Below are 19835 nucleotides of genomic sequence, written 5' to 3' on the forward strand. Positions count from 1 at the left end.
GGGCCCCCAGCTGTCTGGAGCCTGTGGGAGACACCTCTCCCCTGGGCACCAGATACCAGAGGGGGCTGGGAGCCAGGACTCCTGGGTTCTCTCCCCGGCTCTGGGAGGGGAGTGGGGGCTGGTGGTTAGAGCAGGGGGGGCTGGGAGCCAGGACTCCTGGGTTCTCTCCCCGGCTCTAGGAGGGGAGTGGGGGCTGGTGGGTTAGAGCAGGGGGGGCTGGGAGCCAGGACTCCTGGGTTCTCTCCCCGGCTCTGGGAGGGGAGTGGGGGCTGGTGGGTTAGAGCAGGGGGGGCTGGGAGCCAGGACTCCTGGGTTCTCTCCTTGGCTCTGGGAGGGGAGTGGGGGCTGGTGGTTAGAGCAGGGGGGGCTGGGAGCCAGGACTCCTGGGTTCTCTCCCTGGCTCTGGGAGGGGAGTGGGGGTTGGTGGGTCAGAGCAGGGGGGCTGGGAGCCAGGACTCCTGGGTTCTCCCCCCGGCTCTGGGTTATGGATTAACGGGGGCGGGGGCGAAGGGCTGGGCTGAGTCCAAGGTGACCTTTGACTCCCGGCAGCAAAGGCCTCCTCAACAGGTGGAAAAATAAACTGGGCATGAAACTCCCAGGTGGCTTTGTTCTCGCGGGGGGGTGGGGGGGCTGTTGGAAACTGGAAAGTGTCGTTTCCCCCCCCCCCCCCGTTTATGGGATGGAAGGAATGTCAAGGCCCCTCCTCAGCCCTGGAATTGGGCGGGGAGACAGACTCTGCCTGGGGCTGGGGCTGGAATAGTCCAGGAGGGACCCGTGGGGCGGGGCTTCGTTCCCTTACCCACCTTTCCCCCGGGGCCTTTCCCCCGCCTCCCCACGCCCCATTCCCCTCCCCAGCCCCCTGTGGCCCATCTCCCCTCAACCGGCTGGGCCCCGAACCCCTGGAGCTCCCCTCCCTCTGGGGCCGCCCCTCTCCCGGCAGCCCCCCGATTTCCCCAGGCTTCTCCCCCCAACCCCCCGTTCTCCTGTAACCCCCCAGGGCCCCATCTCTCCCCTTAGCTCCCCCTGCTCCCTCCGGGGCCCCCCATCGTGCCTAACCCTCCCGTGGGGCTCCCTCCCCGTAACCCATCCACGCGCGCTCCGGGCGGGGTGTATGAACGTTCCACGCGCGCTCCCGGAGAGGCGGGGGGTTATGGTATGAACGTTCCACGCGCGCTCCGGGCGGGGGGGATGAACGTTCCATGCGCGCCCCGGGCGGGGTGGATGAACGTTCCACGCGCGCTCCGGGCGGGGTGTATGAACGTTCCACGCGCGCTCCCGGCGGGTTGTATGAACGTTCCATGCGCGCTCCGGGCGGGCGTGGAGGCGGAAGCGGAAGCGGCGGCGGCGGCTCGGCCTGCGCTGCGGACACGGGGAGGTGAGCGCGGGGCCGGGGGGTGATTGGCCCGCGGAGGGGACTGGAGGGGAGTTGGGGGCTGGCGATGTTCCTGGGGCTGGAGGGGGTCCGGGGGCGTTGGCGATGTTCTGGGGGCTGGAGGCCGGGGGCTGGAGGCCGGGGCTGGAGGGGATTTGGGGGCTGGTGATCTGGGGCTGGAGGGAGGACTGGAGGCAGGTCCGGGGGCTGGGGATGTTCCGGGAGGACTGGAGGATGGGGGCTGGAGGGGATTTGGGGGCTGGTGATCTGGAGGCTGGAGGGGGCTGGTTGGCTGGTGATGTTCTGGGGTGGAGGACGGGGCTGGTGGGCAGGAGGAGGGGGCTGGAGGGGATTTGGGGCTGATGATGGGGGCTGGAGGCAGGTTCGGGGGGGCTGGGGATGTTCAGGGGGGATGGAGGATGGGGGGCTGGAGGGGGATTTGGGGGGTCTGATGATGGGGGGCTGGAGGAAGGTTCGGGGGGGGCTTGGGATGTTCAGGGGGGCTGGAGGACGGGGCTGGTGGGCTGGAGGAGGGGAGCTGGAGGGGGCTGCGGACGTCTGGAGCAGGGCAGAGGGGGTTGCTGAGAGGGGTGGCTCCGGCGCCCAGGAGGCTGGATTCGGGGGAACGTGGGGGCAGGCGGCCCAGGACTCCCCCCTCTCTCCCCCCCCCCAGAGCCATGGTGGAGCCGGCCCCCCCCGCGGCGGAGCTGGCCCTGCGGCGCCGCCTGCCCCCCCGCCTGCCCCGGCGCCCGGGCGACGTCTACGTCAACATGCAGACGGATTTCAAGGCCCAGCTGAGCCGGTGCCAGAAGCTGCTCGGCCCCGGGGGCGGCTGCGCCGAGATCTGCATCCACGGGCTGGGCCTGGCCATCAACCGGGCCATCAACATCGCCCTGCAGCTCCAGGCGGGCGGCGCCGGCGCCCTGTGCCTGGCCGCCAACACCTCCACCGTGCCGCTGGCCGACGGGCTGGAGCCCCAGGGCGACGAGGCGGGCGCCCGCCCCTGGCCCGCGCCCGCCACAACTCCGCCATCCACATCCGGGTGTGCGGGCGCGCCCCGCCCTGAGCGAGGCCCCGGCGGGCGGGCAGGCCCCTGTCCCGGCACGGAGAGAGTCCCCGGAGCCTGGCCCCCGGCACGGAGCCGGAGCACGGAGCCCCCTGTCCCGGCACGGAGAGAGTCCCCGGAGCCTGGCCCCGGCACAGAGAGTCCCGGGCCTGGCCCCGGCACGGAGCCCTGGCGCGCACGGCCCCTGTCCGGCACGGAGCCAGTCCCGGAGCCTGGCCCCCGGCACGGAGCCGCGGCACGGAGCCCCCTGTCCCGGCATGGAGCCAGTCCCCGGAGCCTGGCCCCCGGCACGGAGCCCCCTGTCCCGGCACGGAGAGAGTCCCCGGAGCCTGGCCCCCGGCACGGAGCCCCCTGTCCCGGCACGGAGAGAGTCCCCGGAGCCTGGCACCCGGCACGGAGCCGGGGCACGGAGCCCCCTGTCCCGGCACGGAGCCTGGCCCCGGAAACCCCTGTCCTGGCACGGAGCCAGTCCCCAGAGCCTGGCCCCCTGGCACGGAGCCGGCTCCCGGACACCTGCTCCAGCCCCCCGGGACAGAGCCCTGGCACGGAGATGCCCCCGGAGCCGGCCCCCAGATCCCCTCCGCTGGCACAGAGCCGCCCCCAAGCTCACCTGTCTGGCTGTGTTTATGGGGGGGGGACACTTGACCTTTACCCCTTTCTGGACCACCCCCCACCCATCCGCTCCTCTCCTGCCCCCACCCAACCAAGACTGGACGCCGGAGCCTGATGGGAGGCAGCTGGGGGGGTGGGATTCTGATTTTGTGGTGATGGGGGGGGGCAGGGGAAAGCCCCCCCCCCCTCCTGCCAGGACCTGGCTCATGGCCTGCACCTGTTGGATTGAACAATAAAAGCGACCGGTGGCTGGGTCAGCACGACTTCCCCATGGGCCCCCGTGTGACATCACTTGGGGGGCACTGGCTGGGGAATGGGGCAGGGGCCTGTCCCCTCCGGGGGCGCTGGCTCCCACCCGGCCCCAGGACAGGGACTGGCTGGCTCAGGGGGCGGGGAATGGGGCAGGGGCCTGTCCCCTCCGGGGGCGCCGGTTCCCACCCGGCCCCAGGACAGGGACTGGCTGGCTCAGGGGGGCGGGGAATGGGGCAGGGGCCTGTCCCCTCTGGGGGGCGCCGGCTCCCCCCCGGCCCCAGGGCGGGGATTGGCTGGCTCAGGGGGGCGGGGAATGGGGCAGGGGCCTGTCCCCTCTGGGGTCCCCCCCAGCCCCAGGGCGGGGACTGGCTGGCTCAGGGGGGCGGGGAATGGGGCAGGGGCCTGTCCCCTCTAGGAGGTGCCGGCTCCCCCCCAGCCCCAGGGCGGGGACTGGCTGGCTCAGGGGAGCGGGAAATGGGGCAGGGGCCTGTCCCCTCTGGGCGCCGGCTCCCGGCCCCAGGGCGGGATTGGCTGGCTCAGGGGGGCGGGGAATGGGGCAGGGGCCTGTCCCCTCTGGGGTCCCCCCCAGCCCCAGGGCGGGGACTGGCTGGCTCAGGGGGGCGGGGAATGGGGCAGGGGCCTGTCCCCTCTAGGAATTCCTGGGGGGCCAGGCCAGGCCCTTCCTAACCATGTGAAACCAGCTGCTACACGCACCCCCGGGGTGTCCTGAGAGCAGCTCACTATAACCAGCCGCCCTGCCCCAGAGGTGGGCGCATCTCAGCAGCGGGGAAGGGGTCCCTGCATAAACCCCCAAGACTGGGGCAATGAGCTAGAAATTCCCAGAGTAACACTCCAGATACAGGTTTCAGAGGAGCAGCCGTGTTAGTCTGTATCCGCAAAAAAACCAGCAGCACTTGTGGCACCTTAGAGACTAACAAATTTATTTCAGCCTGAGCTTTCGGGAGCTGCAGCTCACTTCTTCGGATGTTTGTCAGTCTTTAAGGGGCCACACGTACTCCTGTTTTTTTTAATCCAGATACAGTGACAGAGCTGAGCCTAGAACCCAGGCTCCCAACCTCCCTCCCAGCTCTAACCCACCAGCCCCCACTCCCGTCCCAGAGCCAGGGAGAGAACCCAGGAGTCCTGGCTCCCAGCCCCCCCTGCTCTAACCCACCAGCCCCCGCTCCCCTCCCAGAGCCAGGGAGAGAACCCAGGAGTCCTGGCTCCCAGCCCGCCACCCTCTAACCCACCAGCCCCCACTCCCCTCCCGTAGCCGGGGAGAGAACCCAGGAGTCCGGGCTCCCAGACCCCCCTGCTCTAATCCCCAGCCCCACTCCTCCCAGAGCCATGGAAAGAACCCAGGAGTCCTGGCTCCCAGCCCCCTGCTCTACCCACCAGCCCCACTCCTCCCAGCGCCGGGACAGCACCCAGGAGTCCTGGCTCCCAGCCCCCCCTGCTCTTACCCACCAGCCCCCACTCCCCTCCCAGAGCCAGGGAGAGAACCCAGGAGTCCGGGCTCCCAGCCCGCCACCCTCTAACCCACCAGCCCCCACTCCCCTCCCAGAGCCGGGGAGAGAACCCAGGAGTCCGGGCTCCCAGCCCCCCCTGCTCTAATCCCCCAGCCCCCACTCCCCTCCCAGAGCCAGGGAGAGAACCCAGGAGTCCTGGCTCCCAGCCCCCCCTGCTCTAACCCACCAGCCCCACTCCTCCCAGAGCCGGGAGAGAACCCAGGAGTCCTGGCTCCCAGCCCCCCCTGCTCTGACCCACCAGCCCCCACTCCCCTCCCAGCGCGAGGGAGAGAACCCAGGCGTCCTAGCTCCCGCCCCCCCGGCGCTGGCTGCGCGTGCCAGTCACACCTGGCGCAGGCCGGAGGGAGGCCCCGCTCCCCGGCGGGCCGAGTTTGGCAGCCCTGGCAGAGCCGGGACCGGGAGCCCCGGGGGGGCTGGGCTGGGGGGGCCAGGCAGGGCCGGCGCTCACCCTCGCTGCCCTTTGCCCCGCTGCCCCCCGGTTGATGAGTGACCGGCTCTGGCGCCGGGGCCCGGCTCTGTTTGCCGAAGGCTCCGGGATCGATGGACCTGGCAGCCCCCGCGGCCTCGGTCCCTGCAGCCCGGCACGTATCCCCCACTGTCATCCTTGGCCCAGGCCCAGTGCGGGCCAGCGGCCGGCAGCCGCCGGGGGGGGGGGGTCCTGCCACTGCCTGCCCCGGCCGCCGCCCCTGCCCCACACACGAGACCAGACCAGCCAGGACACCTGGGTTCTCTCCCCAGCTCTGGGAGGGGAGTGGAGGCTGGTGGGTTAGAGCAGGGGGGGCTGGGAGCCAGGACTCCTGGGTTCTCTCCTGGCTCTGGGAGGGGAGTGGAGGCTGGTGGTTAGAGCAGGGGGGCTGGGAGCCAGGACTCCTGGGTTCTCTCCCCGGCGCTGGGAGGGCAGTGGGGGCTGGTGGTTAGAGCAGGGGGGCTGGGAGCCAGGACTCCTGGGTTCTCTCCCGGCTGGGGGAGCAGTGTCCGGGGGTACTACACCATCCAAGCTGCGGTGGTGGGTCCCTGCTTCCCCAAACGCTCAGAGCAAGCCCCACATGGGGCTGTGAGGAGGTGGATGGGGGGGTTTGTAGGGGTCGCTCTCCCCATCTGAGCCGTTTCGACCTGATCGGTTCTATTCCACCTCTTGAAATATCCCGGCGGGAATGTCCCATCCTGTCCTAAGCTGTTACACTGTGTGCCCACCACCCTCCGCCCCAGAGGTGGGCCCGTCTCAGCGCCGGGCAAGGGGTCCCCGGGTAACCGGCCGCCCCGCCCCAGAGGTGAGCGCATCTCAGCGCCTGGCGAGGGGTCCCCGGGTAACCGGCCGCCCCGCCCCAGAGGTGGCTGCATCTCAGCGCCGGGCGAGGGGTCCCCGGGTAACCGGCCGCCCCGCCCCAGAGGTGGGCCCGTCTCAGCGCCGGGCAAGGGGTCCCCGGGTAACCGGCCGCCCCGCCCCAGAGGTGGGCGCATCTCAGCGCCGGGCGAGGGGTCCCCGGGTAACCGGCCGCCCCGCCCCAGAGGTGGGCGCATCTCAGCGCCGGGCGAGGGGTCCCCGGGTAACCGGCCGCCCCGCCCCAGAGGTGGCCGCATCTCAGCGCCGGGCGAGGGGTCCCTGGGTAACCGGCCGCCCCGCCCCAGAGGTGGCTGCATCTCAGCGCAGGGCGAGGTCCCTGGGTTACCGGCGCGCCGCCCCAGAGGTGGCCGCATCTCAGCGCCGGGCGAGGGGTCCCCGGGTAACCAGCCACCCCGCCCCAGAGGTGGCCGCATCTCAGCGCCGGGCGAGGGGTCCCCGGGTAACCGGCCGCCCCGCCCCAGAGGTGGGCGCATCTCAGCGCCGGGCGAGGGGTCCCCGGGTAACCGGCCGCCCCACCCCAGAGGTGGCTGCATCTCAGCGCTGGGCGAGGGGTCCCTGGTAACCGGACGCCCCGCCCCAGAGGTGGCTGCATCTCAGCGCTGGGCGAGGGGTCCCTGGTAACCGGCCGCCCCGCCCCAGAGGTGGCCGCGTCTCAGCTCCGGGTGAGGGCTCACGCGCCCGGCCGGTGTGACAGACGCCTGGAGCCGCTGGACAGCGTCAGAGTCTCGCACACAATCAGGTCCCCATTGTTAGCGGCTTCCTCCCGCGTGGGGATGATGGAAAATGAAGCGCTTGTTCCCTGTCGCTTCTCCAGGCAGCCCGACGCCTCCGCAGCCCGAACCCCGGGTCGGAGACGCTCCCCAGGGCGGGGACGGACGCAGATCGGCCCTGCGGGGACCCCCAGCCCCGGCGTACGTGTAGCCTTCCAGGTCATCTGAACCAGGGCCTGAGAGGGACCCAGGAGTCCTGGCTCCCAGCCCCCCCTTCTCTAACCACCAGCCCCCACTCCACTCCCAGAGCCAGGGAGAGAACCCAGGAGTCCTGGCTCCCAGCCCCCCCTGCTCTAACCCACCAGCCCCCACTCCCCTCCCAGAGCCAGGGAGAGAACCCAGGAGTCCTGGCCCCCAGCCCCCACTCTCCTCCCAGAGATGGAGTGAGAACCCAGGAGTCCAATGATTTTAAGATCGATATTCCATTCCCTGCCCTGCCGGTGCCCCTCACTCCCGACCCGCAGCCCCCCAGCCCGGCCCGGGCGGAAGTGCCCAGAAGCCAGACAGGTGTTTGTTCCAGAGGCTTCTCGGCAGCCCGTCGGGGTCGTGTTTTCACAGGGCCCGAGAGCTGGGAACAAAGTGCCCACGTCAGGGGACATGGCAGGGAGCCCCCTGGGCGTGTGCCGAGCTCGGCCCTGCCACACCCTGCCCCCACCCTGGCCGGGGAGAGAACCCAGGAGTCCGGGCTCCCAGCCCTCTGGGCAGGGAGTGGGGGCTGGTGGGTTAGAGCAGGGGGGCTGGGAGCCAGGACTCCTGGGTTCTCTCCTGAGCTCTGGGAGGGGAGTGGGGGCTGGTGGTTAGAGCAGGGGGGCTGGGAGCCAGGACTCCTGGGTTCTCTCCCTGGCTCTGGGAGGGGAGTGGGGGCTGGTGGTTAGAGCAGGGGGGGCTGGGAGCCAGGACTCCTGGGTTCTCTCCCGGCTGTGGGAGGAGTGGGGCTGGTGGTTAGAGCAGGGGGCCCCAGGAGCCAGGACTCCTGGGTTCTCTCCCCGGCGCTGGGAGGGGAGTGGGGGCTGGTGGATTAGAGCAGGGGGGCTGGGAGCCAGGACTCCTGGGTTCTCTCCCCGGCTCTGGGCGGGGAGTGGGGGCTGGTGGGTTAGAGCAGGGGGGGCTGGGAGCCCGGACTCCTGGGTTCTCTCCCCGGCTCTGGGAGGGGAATGGGGGCTGGTGGTTAGAGCAGGGGGGGTGGGAGCCAGGACTCCTGGGTTCTCTCCCTGGCTCTGGGAGGGGAGTGGGGCTGGTGGGTTAGAGCAGCGGGGGCTGGGAGCCAGGACTCCTGGGTTCTCCCCCACTCTCACACCCTAGCTTCTGACACCCAGGGCGGGGGGGGGGGACTGGCAGCTGTCACTCCAAGCCCGGGGCGGGCGATGGGTCAGGCCTTTGGCTGCCCCGCGCCGCACCCCCCCCCCCACCATGCGCCAGGCGACCTCGGGCCGTAACCTGTCGCTGCCTCGTGGCACCGGGCCAGGAGCCGACGTGCGGCCGCCCGCATGGCCCTTTCCTCGAAGACGCTGCCTCCGGCGGGGGCCTGAGGAAACCCCCCGGCTTCCTGCCCTCCCCCCCCCCCGCCGAGCCCCGTCTCTAAAGCGCCCGGCTCCGGCCGCGGCCCCCCGGCACATTCCTGCTGCCGGCCAGGCTCCCGCGACCTCGGGACGGGGAGTTCGGATGAAACATTAACTCCCAGCTTCGCTGCCTGCCCTGCGGAGACACAGAGCAGCGGGGAGCCAGCCGGGGGCCGGGGGCCGCAGCCGCGCAGGCGATGCCCCCGCCGGAGTAGCCGGGACCCCCGCGGCCTCGCCGATTGCACGCCGGGATGGGAGCCTGGGGCCCCCACTAGGCCGGGAGGCGATGCAGACTGGATATGGGGAGATCTGGTGAGTAACCCTGACCCGGACGCCTGGGTCCTGTCCCACAGCGAGGGAGACGGGGGGGGTCTCAGTCACTGGAGGGTCACTAAAGATGCACCCCCTAAAAAAATGGGAAAATGGAGACAGGCCCCAGCTCCCTGAGCCAGCTGGGACCCCCGTTCTGAGGCTGGATAGGGGGTGGTGCCCCCTAGACGGGATCGGCCCCCTGCCCCATTCCCCTCCGGCCCACCTCACTCACTGTGGAGCAGGCTCCGGGCTGCAAAGACATGTGTGGGGTCAGGGACTGGGATACAGAGCCGGGGAGAGAACCCAGGCGTCCTGGCTCCCAGCCCCCCCTGCTCTAACCCACCAGCCCCCACTCCCCTCCCAGAGCCGGGGAGAGAACCCAGGAGTCCTGGCTCCCAGCCCCCCCTGCTCTAACCCACCAGCCCCCACTCCCCTCCCAGAGCCGGGGAGAGAACCCAGGAGTCCTGGCTCCCAGCCCCCCCTGCTCTGACCCACCAGCCCCCACTCCCCTCCCAGAGCTGGGGAGAGAACCCAGGAGTCCTGGCTCCCAGCCCCCCCCACTCCCCTCCCAGAGCCGGGGAGAGAACCCAGGAGTCCTGGCTCCCAGCCCCCCCTGCTCTAACCCACCAGCCCCCACTCCCCTCCCAGAGCCGGGGAGAGAACCCAGGAGTCCTGGCTCCCAGCCGCCCCTGCTCTAACCCACCAGCCCCCACTCCCCTCCCAGAGCCGGGGAGAGAACCCAGGAGTCCTGGCTCCCAGCCCCCCCTGCTCTAACCCACCAGCCCCCACTCCCCTCTGTGAGCTGGGGAGAGAACCCAGGAGTCCTGATTCCCAGCACCCCCTGCTCTAACCACCAGCCCCCACTCCCCTCTGTGAGCCGGGGAAAGAACCCAGGCGTCCTGGCTCCCAGCACCCCCCTGCTTTAATCCCCCAGCCCCCACTCCCCTCCCAGAGCCGGGGAGAGAACCCAGGAGTCCTGATTCACCCTACATACCCCCATGTGTAGATCTGTGCAATGCAATGGACCGGGGGGGTTAGGGGACGGGGGGGCTGTGGGGCAGGGCTGGAGGGGTGTGGATGGAGACGGATGCATGGAAAGAGGTGGGGGGTCACGCAGACCGTGGAGCGCGATAGGAGAACGCCAGGGGTCCGCGCCCCGACCCACAGCCAGGGCCCGACTCCGGGTAGCCACCGGGGGGGGTCCAGCCGCAGAACCGGGGGGCCCGGTGGCTGATGCCGCTTGACGAGCAGAAGCTCTCTGAAAAGCGGCCGTCGCAGGAGCATTTCAGACGCGTCTCCGGACGTCACCCCGACCCTTTCTGGCAGCGCCGGCTGGGGAAACCGGAGGAGCTCGGCGGGCGCCGCCGGAGGGGGCCGTTGCGGGAAGACGTGGGGCTCTGAAGAGATCTGCCCCACCCGCCCCGGAGAGCTTTAAAAAACCCCACCAAACAGGAGGCGATTTGGGCTGAAGATGAGCGACCGGGGCAGGGGTCTCCCCGGAGCCGAGCGCCTCCTTTGATCTACGGGACACGCCGGGGCCGTATCCCTCCGGCCGGCGCTTGGCTGAAACCGGCATCTTCCCGCGGCCGGTGCCCAAAGACGGAGACCCGGCTCCGCGGTGTGACCGATGAGGGGAGGTTGGAAGAGTCGGCCGTGTGAGGTCTAGAGGAGACGCAGCTGGGGCGGGAGATGGGTTTGGGGCTCGACTCTCCGGCACCAGGGTTCGATGGCAAACCCTGGCAGAAATTGGCGGGGGGGAGCCCCCCACCCGCGCATTGCCTCTGCATGGAGACCTGCGTGATACAGGACGTCAGAGCCGATGGTCCTTCCCCAACCGGCCGCTCACCTGGACCGAGCAACGCCGGGGAAGGTCGAACCAGCCACCCTCACCGCCACCCCTGACTCTGCTGCCAAATTAGCTGGCGTCCAAATCAGAGTGAAACACCATCCTCCCGCGGAGGCGGACACTCGGGATGGCAAAATACACCACAGAAGGCAGAGGAGGCAGCTTGACCGTGGTCAAGGAAGCTGATCCCGATTCTGGAAGCCTGGACCCATAAATTTCGCTACCCGGTGACGCCGTGTCCCGCAGACGCTCCGTTGCTCCCGTCAACTATTACCGGCTTCCGGGAGCCGTCCCCCAACGCCCCCGGCTTCAGCTCCGGCTAATATTCGTCTTGTCTTTGAGAGCCAAACCCAACCACCCAGAGGAAGCGGCAGGACGCGGGTTAGATCTCCGCCCTTGCGTTGGGAGAACGGGGCAAGACGTCGACGGAAAAACCAAGGGACGGGACGCACGGGGCCGACCAGAGAGAAGCCTCCCACGCGCGCCATGAAGAGACGGAGGATCTAGGAAGCAGAGTGAGGAACCAGTCCTGGGGGAGGTCGGTTTTGTCGGCAAAGAGGGACGTTGAAGGTTTTGTCACTGGAGCCGACAGGAGAAACCTCACCAACCCGCCGGAGATCCGTTTCGAGGTCCATCTGAGCTTGAATCGAGAGCGAAGGACGTCTTGTCCAAGTCTATCCTACTGCCGAGCGCCGTCGATGCTCATAACCCCGCTGGAAAAGATCGGCTCCTGCACCTAAAACATCCTCAAAAACCCCTCCCCACCGCTCGTGGGAAGAATCAGGGAGCAGAAAGCGCACGGTGCAGGCGACCGAGAACGTGTTCGGAGACAAATGACACCTCCTCTTGGGAAGATACAATAAGTGCCGGCCTTGCAAGACAAGGAGACAGGCCCAGAGTGAAAGGAGCTCGGCTCCGGGGACGTTTCATAGTTGTGGAGAATTTTCAACTCACGTTCGTTTCCCGGGCACGGTTCGTCCCCGGTCGCGGTAGCGCCACCGATCGGCTCCTCGGGAATTTCCGAGCCGGCGGTTTGCTGGGGCCCGATTGCAGGCCCCCACCCCGCGTCACAGGGGCAGGAGCTGGGAAGGGGGGGCGCTGGAGTGTCCCCCAGGAGCGCGGGGAAGAGGTGGTAGAATTAGCGGGCGGCTGACGGCGAGTCAGACGGACGGGGCGAGTCCCGTACGGAGTTACCGGGAAGGGTGGGAGGAGACAGAACGGCTGGGAGGGAGCGGAGCTCATAGACGGGGGGGGGGGGCGGACGGAGGGGGATGGTAGTGGGTGGGGGTGCATGAATGGATGGATGCAGGGAAGGATGGACAGAGGGTGTGGGACGGATGGATGGATGGATGGATGGATGGATGGATGGATGGATGGTAGGGTGTGGGGCGGACAGATGGAAGGATGGAGGAATTGGGGAGGGACGGATGGAAGGATGGAGGAATTGGGGATGGATGGATGGAAGGATGGAGGAATTGGGGAGGGATGGAGGAGATGGATGGTGGGGTGTGGGGGGATGGATGGATGGATGGAGGAGATGGATGGAGGAGTGTGGGGTGGATGGATGGAAGGATGGAGGAATTGGGGAGGGATGGAGATGGATGGTGGGGTGTGGGGGGATGGATGGATGGATGGAGGAATTGGGGAGGGATGGAGGAGATGGATGGTGGGGTGTGGATAGATGGCTGGAGGGGTCCCTCTGGCTCACAACACTCTCCCTCCCCCCGCCCCCAGGGCTCTGTGCTTTGCTGTTGTTACTGCTGGGACTCGCTGCACTAACTCGCCCCTCCCCGCTGCACCCCATCTGCGACACCCGAGTCATGGAGAAATTCATCAAGGAGGCCAGAGACACTGAGAACGCCGTGGTACGTCCCCAACCGCGTCAGCCCCAAGTGCTGGGCGAGGGGTCCCTGGGTCACCGGCCGCCCCGCCCCAGAGGTGGCTGCATCTCAGCGCCGGGCGAGGGGTCCCTGGGTCACCGGCCGCCCCGCCCCAGAGGTGGCTGCATCCCAGCGCCGGGTGAGGGGTCCCCGGGTAACCGGCCGCCCCGCCCCAGAGGTGGCTGCATCTCAGCGCCGGGCGAGGGGTCCCCGGGTAACCGGCCGCCCCGCCCCAGAGGTGGCTGCATCTCAGTGCCGGGCGAGGGGTCCCCGGGTAACCGGCCGCCCCGCCCTAGAGGTGGGCGCGTCTCGGCGCTGGGAGAGGGGTCCCTGGGTAACCGGCCGCCCTGCCCCAGAGGTGGGCGCATCTCAGCGCTGGGCGAGGGGTCCCTGGGTCACTGGCCGCCCCGCCCCAGAGGTGGCTGCATCTCAGTGCCGGGCGAGGGGTCCCCGGGTAACCGGCCGCCCCGCCCCAGAGGTGGCTGCATCTCAGCCCCGGGTGAGGGGTCCCTGGGTAACCGGCCGCCCCGCCTCAGAGGTGGGCGCATCTCAGCGCCGGGCGAGGGGTCCCTGGGTAACCAGCTCCGTGGTGTCAGGCGATTTGGTCTCTTTACAGGAAGGTTGTACAAATTCTTGCAACTTATCAGAAGTTCTCACGGTGCCCGACACGAAGGTTAATTTTAACGAGTGGAAGAAAATGGATGTGAGTCTGAACAGGGCCGGGGGTCTGATCTGGGGTGGGGGGAGGCTGGAGGGGCCGGGGGTCTGACCTGGGGGGGGCTGGGGGAGCCCGGGGGTCTGACTGGGGTGGGCTGGGGGATCCCAGGGGTCTGACCCTGCCCTCCCTCCCCAGAGGCAGACGCAGGCGGCGGAGGTGTGGGGGGGGCAGGCCCTGCTCTCGGCCGCGGTGCTCCGGGCCCGGACCCTGGTCCCCGACCCCTCCCTGAACCAGCAGCTCGGGCGCACGTACAGCAACCTGCGCAGCATCACCCAGATCCTGCGCAGCCACGACGCCCAGGTGAGGGGCACCGGGCGGGAACGGGGCTGGGAGGACAGAATGGTGGACGGATGCTGTGGGGGGTGGAGAGATGGACGGATCGATGGATGGATTCGTGGGGTGGGACAGACAGATGGACGGAGAGGCAGGCGGATGTGTGGGGCAGGATGGATGGATGGATGGAGGGAGGGATGGATGGATGGATAAGTGGTAGGAGGATGGATGGATGAGTGGATAGGAGGACGGATGGAGGGACGCATGGATGGGTGGATGGATGGACGCACGGATGGGTGGACGGATGGACAGATGGATGGATGGAGAGTGGGTAGGAGGATGGATGGATGGACAGATGGAGGGACGCACGGATGGGTGGATGGATGGACAGATGGATGGATGGAGAGTGGGTAGGAGGATGGATGGATGGAGGGACGCACGGATGGGTGGATGGATGGACGGATGGATGGATGGAGAGTGGGTAGGAGGATGGATGGATGGACGGATGGAGGGACGCACGGATGGGTGGACGGATGGACAGATGGATGGATGGAGAGTGGGTAGGAGGATGGATGGATGGACAGATGGAGGGACGCACGGATGGGTGGATGGATGGACAGATGGATGGATGGAGAGTGGGTAGGAGGATGGATGGATGGACGGATGGAGGGACGCACGGATGGGTGGACGGATGGACAGATGGATGGATGGAGAGTGGGTAGGAGGATGGACGGATGGAGGGACGCATGGATGGGTGGATGGATGGATGGATGGATGGATGGAGAGTGGGTAGGAGGATGGATGGATGGACAGATGGAGGGACACACGGATGGGTGGATGGATGGACAGATGGATGGATGGAGAGTGGGTAGGAGGATGGATGGATGGACGGATGGAGGGACGCACGGATGGGTGGACGGATGGACAGATGGATGGATGGAGAGTGGGTAGGAGGATGGATGGATGGATGGATGGATGGAGGGACGCACGGATGGGTGGATGGATGGACAGATGGATGGATGGAGAGTGGGTAGGAGGATGGATGGATGGGTGGAGGGACGCATGGATGGGTGGATGGATGGACGGATGGAGGGACGCACGGATGGGTGGATGGATGGACGGATGGAGGGACGCACGGATGGGTGGATGGATGGACGGATGGAGGGACGCACGGATGGGTGGATGGATGGACAGATGGATGGATGGAGAGTGGGGCGGAGGATAGAGGGCTGGACCGATGGAGGGACGCACGGATGGGTGGATGGATGGACAGATGGATGGATGGAGAGTGGGTAGGAGGATGGATGGATGGATGGATGGAGGGACGCACGGATGGGTGGATGGATGGACAGATGGAGGGACGCACGGATGGGTGGATGGATGGATGGACGGATGGAGGGACGCACGGATGGGTGGATGGATGGACGGATGGAGGGACGCACGGATGGGTGGATGGATGGACAGATGGATGGATGGAGAGTGGGTAGGAGGATGGATGGATGGACGGATGGAGGGACGCACGGATGGGTGGATGGATGGACAGATGGATGGATGGAGAGTGGGTAGGAGGATGGATGGATGGAGGGACGCACGGATGGGTGGATGGATGGACGGATGGAGGGACGCACGGATGGGTGGATGGATGGACAGATGGAGGGATGCATGAATGGGTGGATGGATGGACAGATGGATGGATGGAGAGTGGGTAGGAGGATGGATGGATGGACGGTTGGAGGGACGCACGATTGGATGGGTGGATGGATGGACGGATGGAGGGACGCACGGATGGGTGGATGGATGGACAGATGGATGGATGGAGAGTGGGTAGGAGGATGGATGGATGGACGGATGGAGGGACGCACGGATGGGTGGATGGATGGACAGATGGATGGATGGAGAGTGGGTAGGAGGATGGATGGATGGACGGATGGAGGGACGCACGGATGGGTGGATGGACAGATGGATGGATGGAGAGTGGGTAGGAGGATGGATGGATGGATGGAGGGACGCATGGATGGGTGGATGGATGGACAGATGGATGGATGGAGAGTGGGTAGGAGGATGGATGGATGGACGGATGGAGGGACGCACGGATGGGTGGATGGATGGACAGATGGATGGATGGAGAGTGGGTAGGAGGATGGATGGATGGACGGATGGAGGGACGCACGGATGGGTGGATGGATGGACAGATGGATGGATGGAGAGTGGGTAGGAGGATGGATGGATGGACAGATGGAGGGACGCACGGATGGGTGGATGGATGGACGGATGGATGGATGGAGAGTGGGTAGGAGGATGGATGGATGAAGGGACGCACGCATGGGTGGATGGATGGACAGATGGATGGATGGAGAGTGGGTAGGAGGATGGATGGATGAGTGGGTAGGAGGATGGATGGATGGAGGGACGCACGGATGGGTGGATGGATGGACGGATGGAGGGACGCACGGATGGGTGGATGGATGGACAGATGGATGGATGGAGAGTGGGTAGGAGGATGGATGGATGGATGGAGGGACGCACGGATGGGTGGATGGATGGACAGATGGAGGGATGCATGGATGGGTGGATGGATGGATGGATGGAGGGACGCATGGATGGGTGGATGGATGGACGGATGGATGGATGGAGAGTGGGTAGGAGGATGGATGGATGGACGGATGGAGGGACGCACGGATGGGTGGATGGATGGACAGATGGATGGATGGAGAGTGGGTAGGAGGATGGATGGATGGATGGAGGGACGCACGGATGGGTGGATGGATGGACAGATGGAGGGACGCATGGATGGGTGGATGGATGGATGGATGGAGGGACGCATGGATGGGTGGATGGATGGACGGATGGAGGGATGGAGAGTGGGTAGGAGGATGGATGGATGAAAGGAGGGACGCAAGGATGGGAGGATGGATGGACAGATGGATGGATGGAGAGTGGTAGGAGGATGGATGGACGGATGGAGGGACGCACGGATGGGTGGATGGATGGACGGATGGAGGGACGCATGGATGGGTGGATGGATGGACAGATGGATGGATGGAGAGTGGGTAGGAGGATGGATGGATGGACGGATGGAGGGACGCACGGATGGGTGGATGGATGGACAGATGGAGGGACGCACGGATGGGTGGGTGGATGGATGGACGGATGGAGGGATGGAGAGTGGGTAGGAGGATGGATGGATGAATGGATGGAGGGACGCATGGATGGGTGGATGGATGGACAGGATGGATGGAGAGGGTAGGATGGATGGATGGATGGAGGGACGACGGATGGATGGATGGATGGATGGATGGAGGGACGCACGGATGGGTGGATGGATGGATGGATGGATGGAGGGACGCATGGATGGGTGGATGGATGGACGGATGGAGGGATGGAGAGTGGGTAGGAGGATGGATGGATGAATGGATGGAGGGACGCATGGATGGGTGGATGGATGGACAGATGGATGGATGGAGAGTGGGTAGGAGGATGGATGGATGGAGGGACGCACGGATGGGTGGATGGATGGACGGATGGAGGGACGCAGGGATGGGTGGATGGATGGACAGGTGGATGGATGGAGAGTGGGTAGGAGGATGGATGGATGGACGGATGAATTTGTGGAGCAGGACGGAGCAGTGCGGGGGGATGGGGGGCAGAAGGGTAAAAGTGCCCCCCTCTAACCACAGCCCCCCGTCTCCCCCAGGTGGAGCCGGCCCCGCCCCCTGCCCCGCCCCCCACCCTCCGCATCCAGACGCTGGCCAAACTCCTCAGCGTCCACTCCAACTTCCTGCGGGGGCGGGTCACACTGTTCCTGACGGACGCCTGCAGGCCCGACACCAGGTGAGGGGCTCCCACCCAGCCCCGACCGCCACAGCACTCCGCCCCCTCCCCCCTCGGAACCTTCCTGGTGGCAGATGATTGACAGCCGCCAATCATCCACCCACCGGACAGCAGACATGGAGCCTTGGGAAAACCTCGCTTGGTGATTGACAGCTGTCAATCATCCCGGAGTCATGGAAGAAACCCGGCTCCTCTTGGCGGGGGGGTGTGTTAAACATTGATGGGTGACTGGCAGCTGTCAATCACCCCCAGCCACACTGCCTAGACTCTTGCCAGCACGTCACAGGAGAAATACGAAGATGATTGACAGCTGCCAATCATCCCGCGTTTGGCTTTTGGAATTCCGCATGAATAAAGTGGTGGAGGAGGAGAACATTGCTACAGGGCAGCGGATGAAAGATTGACAGCTGTCAATCAGCCCAGACTGCAGGGAGACAGACGAGCCGTCCCGGAAGAGGAGCGAGATCCAGCGGATTGATGCCTGTCACAGACCTCGCTCTCGCCCCATGATTGACAGCTGTCCATCACCCCCGTCACGGCTCAACGCACCAACCGGACGCCCCGATAACCAGCGGGAAGCTAGATTAGTCGAACTGACAGCTGTCAGTCTCTGAAGATTAGCATCCGGGGGTGGGGTAGGCAGGTGAGGGGTCCCTGGGTAACCGGCCGCCCCGCCCCAGAGGTGGCAGCATCTCAGCACCGGGCGAGGGGTCCCCGGGTAACTGGCCGCCCCGCCCCAGAGCTGGGCGCATCTCAGCGCCGGGCGAGGGGTCCCCGGGTAACCGGCCGCCCCACCCCAGAGGTGGCTGCATCTCAGCGCCGGGCGAGGGGTCCCCGGGTAACCGGCCGCCCCACCCCAGAGGTGGCAGCATCTCAGCACCGGGCGAGGGGTCCCCGGGTAACCGGCCGCCCCGCCCCAGAGGTGGGCGCATCTCAGCGCCGGGCGAGGGATCCCCGGGTAACCGGCCGTCCTGCCCCAGAGGTGGCTGCATCTCAGCACCGGGCGAGGGGTCCCCGAGTAACCGACCGCCCCGCCCCAGAGGTGGCCGCATCTCAGCGCCGGGCGAGGGGTCCCCGGGTAACCGGCCGCCCCGCCCCAGAGGTGGGCGCATCTCAGCGCCGGGCGAGGGGTCCCCGGGTAACCGGCCGCCCCGCCCCAGAGGTGGCTGCATCTCAGCGCCGGGCGAGGGGTCCCTGGGTAACCGGCCGCCCCGCCCCAGAGGTGGGCGCATCTCAGCGCCGGGCGAGGGGTCCCTGGGTAACCGGCCACCCCGCCCCAGAGGTGGGCGCATCTCAGCGCCGGGCGAGGGGTCCCTGGGTAACCGGCCGCCCCGCCCCAGAGGTGGGCGCATCTCAGCGCCGGGCGAGGGGTCCCCGGGTCACCGGCCGCCCCGCCCCAGAGGTGGCCGCATCTCAGCGCCGGGCGAGGGGTCCCTGGGTAACCGGCCGCCCCGCCCCAGAGGTGGGCGCATCTCAGCGCCGGGCGAGGGGTCCCTGGGTAACCGGCCGCCCCGCCCCAGAGGTGGGCGCATCTCAGCGCCGGGCGAGGGGTCCCTGGGTAACCGGCCGCCCCGCCCCAGAGGTGGGCGCATCTCAGCCCCGGGCGAGGGGTCCCTGGGTAACCGGCCGCCCCGCCCCAGAGGTGGGTGCACCCCTGTGCCGCTGGCACTGCTGAGGGCTGACGATCCCCCTGGACACAAATCTCTGAAAGGGCGACACGGGCAGAGCCTCGGAGGCGGGCGACGCGCCGGGGGCCCGGGCAACAGAGTTTATATTTGATATTAAGTTAAGATGGAAACGATTTTGTGTCTCTCGTCTCTGATAAGGGAGGGAGAGGATGGGGCGGGGACTGCCTGGAAGCCCGGACTCCTGGGTTCTCTCCCCGGCTCTGGGAGGGGAGTGGGGGCTGGTGGTTAGAGCAGGGGGGCCGGGAGCCAGGACTCCTGGGTTCTCTCCCCGGCTCTGGGAGGGCAGTGGGGGCTGGTGGTTAGAGCAGGGGGGCTGGGAGCCAGGACTCCTGGGTTCTCCCCCCGGCTCTGGGAGGGGAGTGGGGGCTGGTGGGTCAGAGCAGGGGGCTGGGAGCCAGGACTCCTGGGTTCTCTCCCAGCACTGGGAGAGGAGTAGGGCTGGTGGGTTAGAGCAGGGGCTGGGAGCCAGGACTCCTGGGTTCTCTCCCGGCTCTGGGAGGGCAGTGGGGCTGGTGGGTTAGAGCAGGGGGCTGGGAGCCAGGACTCCTGGGTTCTCTCCCAGCTCTGGGAGGAGTGGGGCTGGTGGTTAGAGCAGGGGCTGGGAGCCAGGACTCCTGGGTTCTCTCCCCGGCTCGGGGAGGAGTGGGGCTGGTGGTTAGAGCAGGGGCTGGGAGTCAGGACTCCTGGGTTCTCTCCCAGCTCTGGGAGGAGTGGGGCTGGTGGTTAGAGCAGGGGCTGGGAGCCAGGACTCCTGGGTTCTCTCCCGGCTCTGGGAGGAGTGG

The 19835-nt window shown here is 67.4% G+C and overlaps 2 protein-coding genes across 2 annotated transcripts; both read left to right on the forward strand.

Moving 5' to 3' along the window:
- The first annotated feature begins 1192 nt into the window (after nucleotides 1–1192).
- POP7 (POP7 homolog, ribonuclease P/MRP subunit) lies at nucleotides 1193–2438 on the forward strand. Its single transcript, XM_039499920.1, is given in 3 exon segments — nucleotides 1193–1375; nucleotides 2046–2359; nucleotides 2362–2438. Coding segments are annotated over 3 exon segments (567 nt in total). The 5' UTR covers nucleotides 1193–1199.
- Nucleotides 2439–8584: 6146 nt separating this feature from the next.
- On the forward strand, nucleotides 8585–18057 carry EPO (erythropoietin). Its single transcript, XM_039499927.1, has 5 exons — nucleotides 8585–8817; nucleotides 12398–12528; nucleotides 13160–13246; nucleotides 13397–13561; nucleotides 17229–18057. Exons 1-5 carry the CDS (start codon nucleotides 8805–8807, stop codon nucleotides 17367–17369), a joined length of 537 nt encoding a protein of 178 aa, XP_039355861.1. The 5' UTR covers nucleotides 8585–8804; the 3' UTR covers nucleotides 17370–18057.
- Nucleotides 18058–19835: the final 1778 nt, after the last annotated feature.

The sequence above is a fragment of the Mauremys reevesii genome, linkage group 14 (genome assembly GCF_016161935.1).
Source record: "Mauremys reevesii isolate NIE-2019 linkage group 14, ASM1616193v1, whole genome shotgun sequence".
Taxonomy (NCBI): Eukaryota; Metazoa; Chordata; order Testudines; family Geoemydidae; genus Mauremys; species Mauremys reevesii.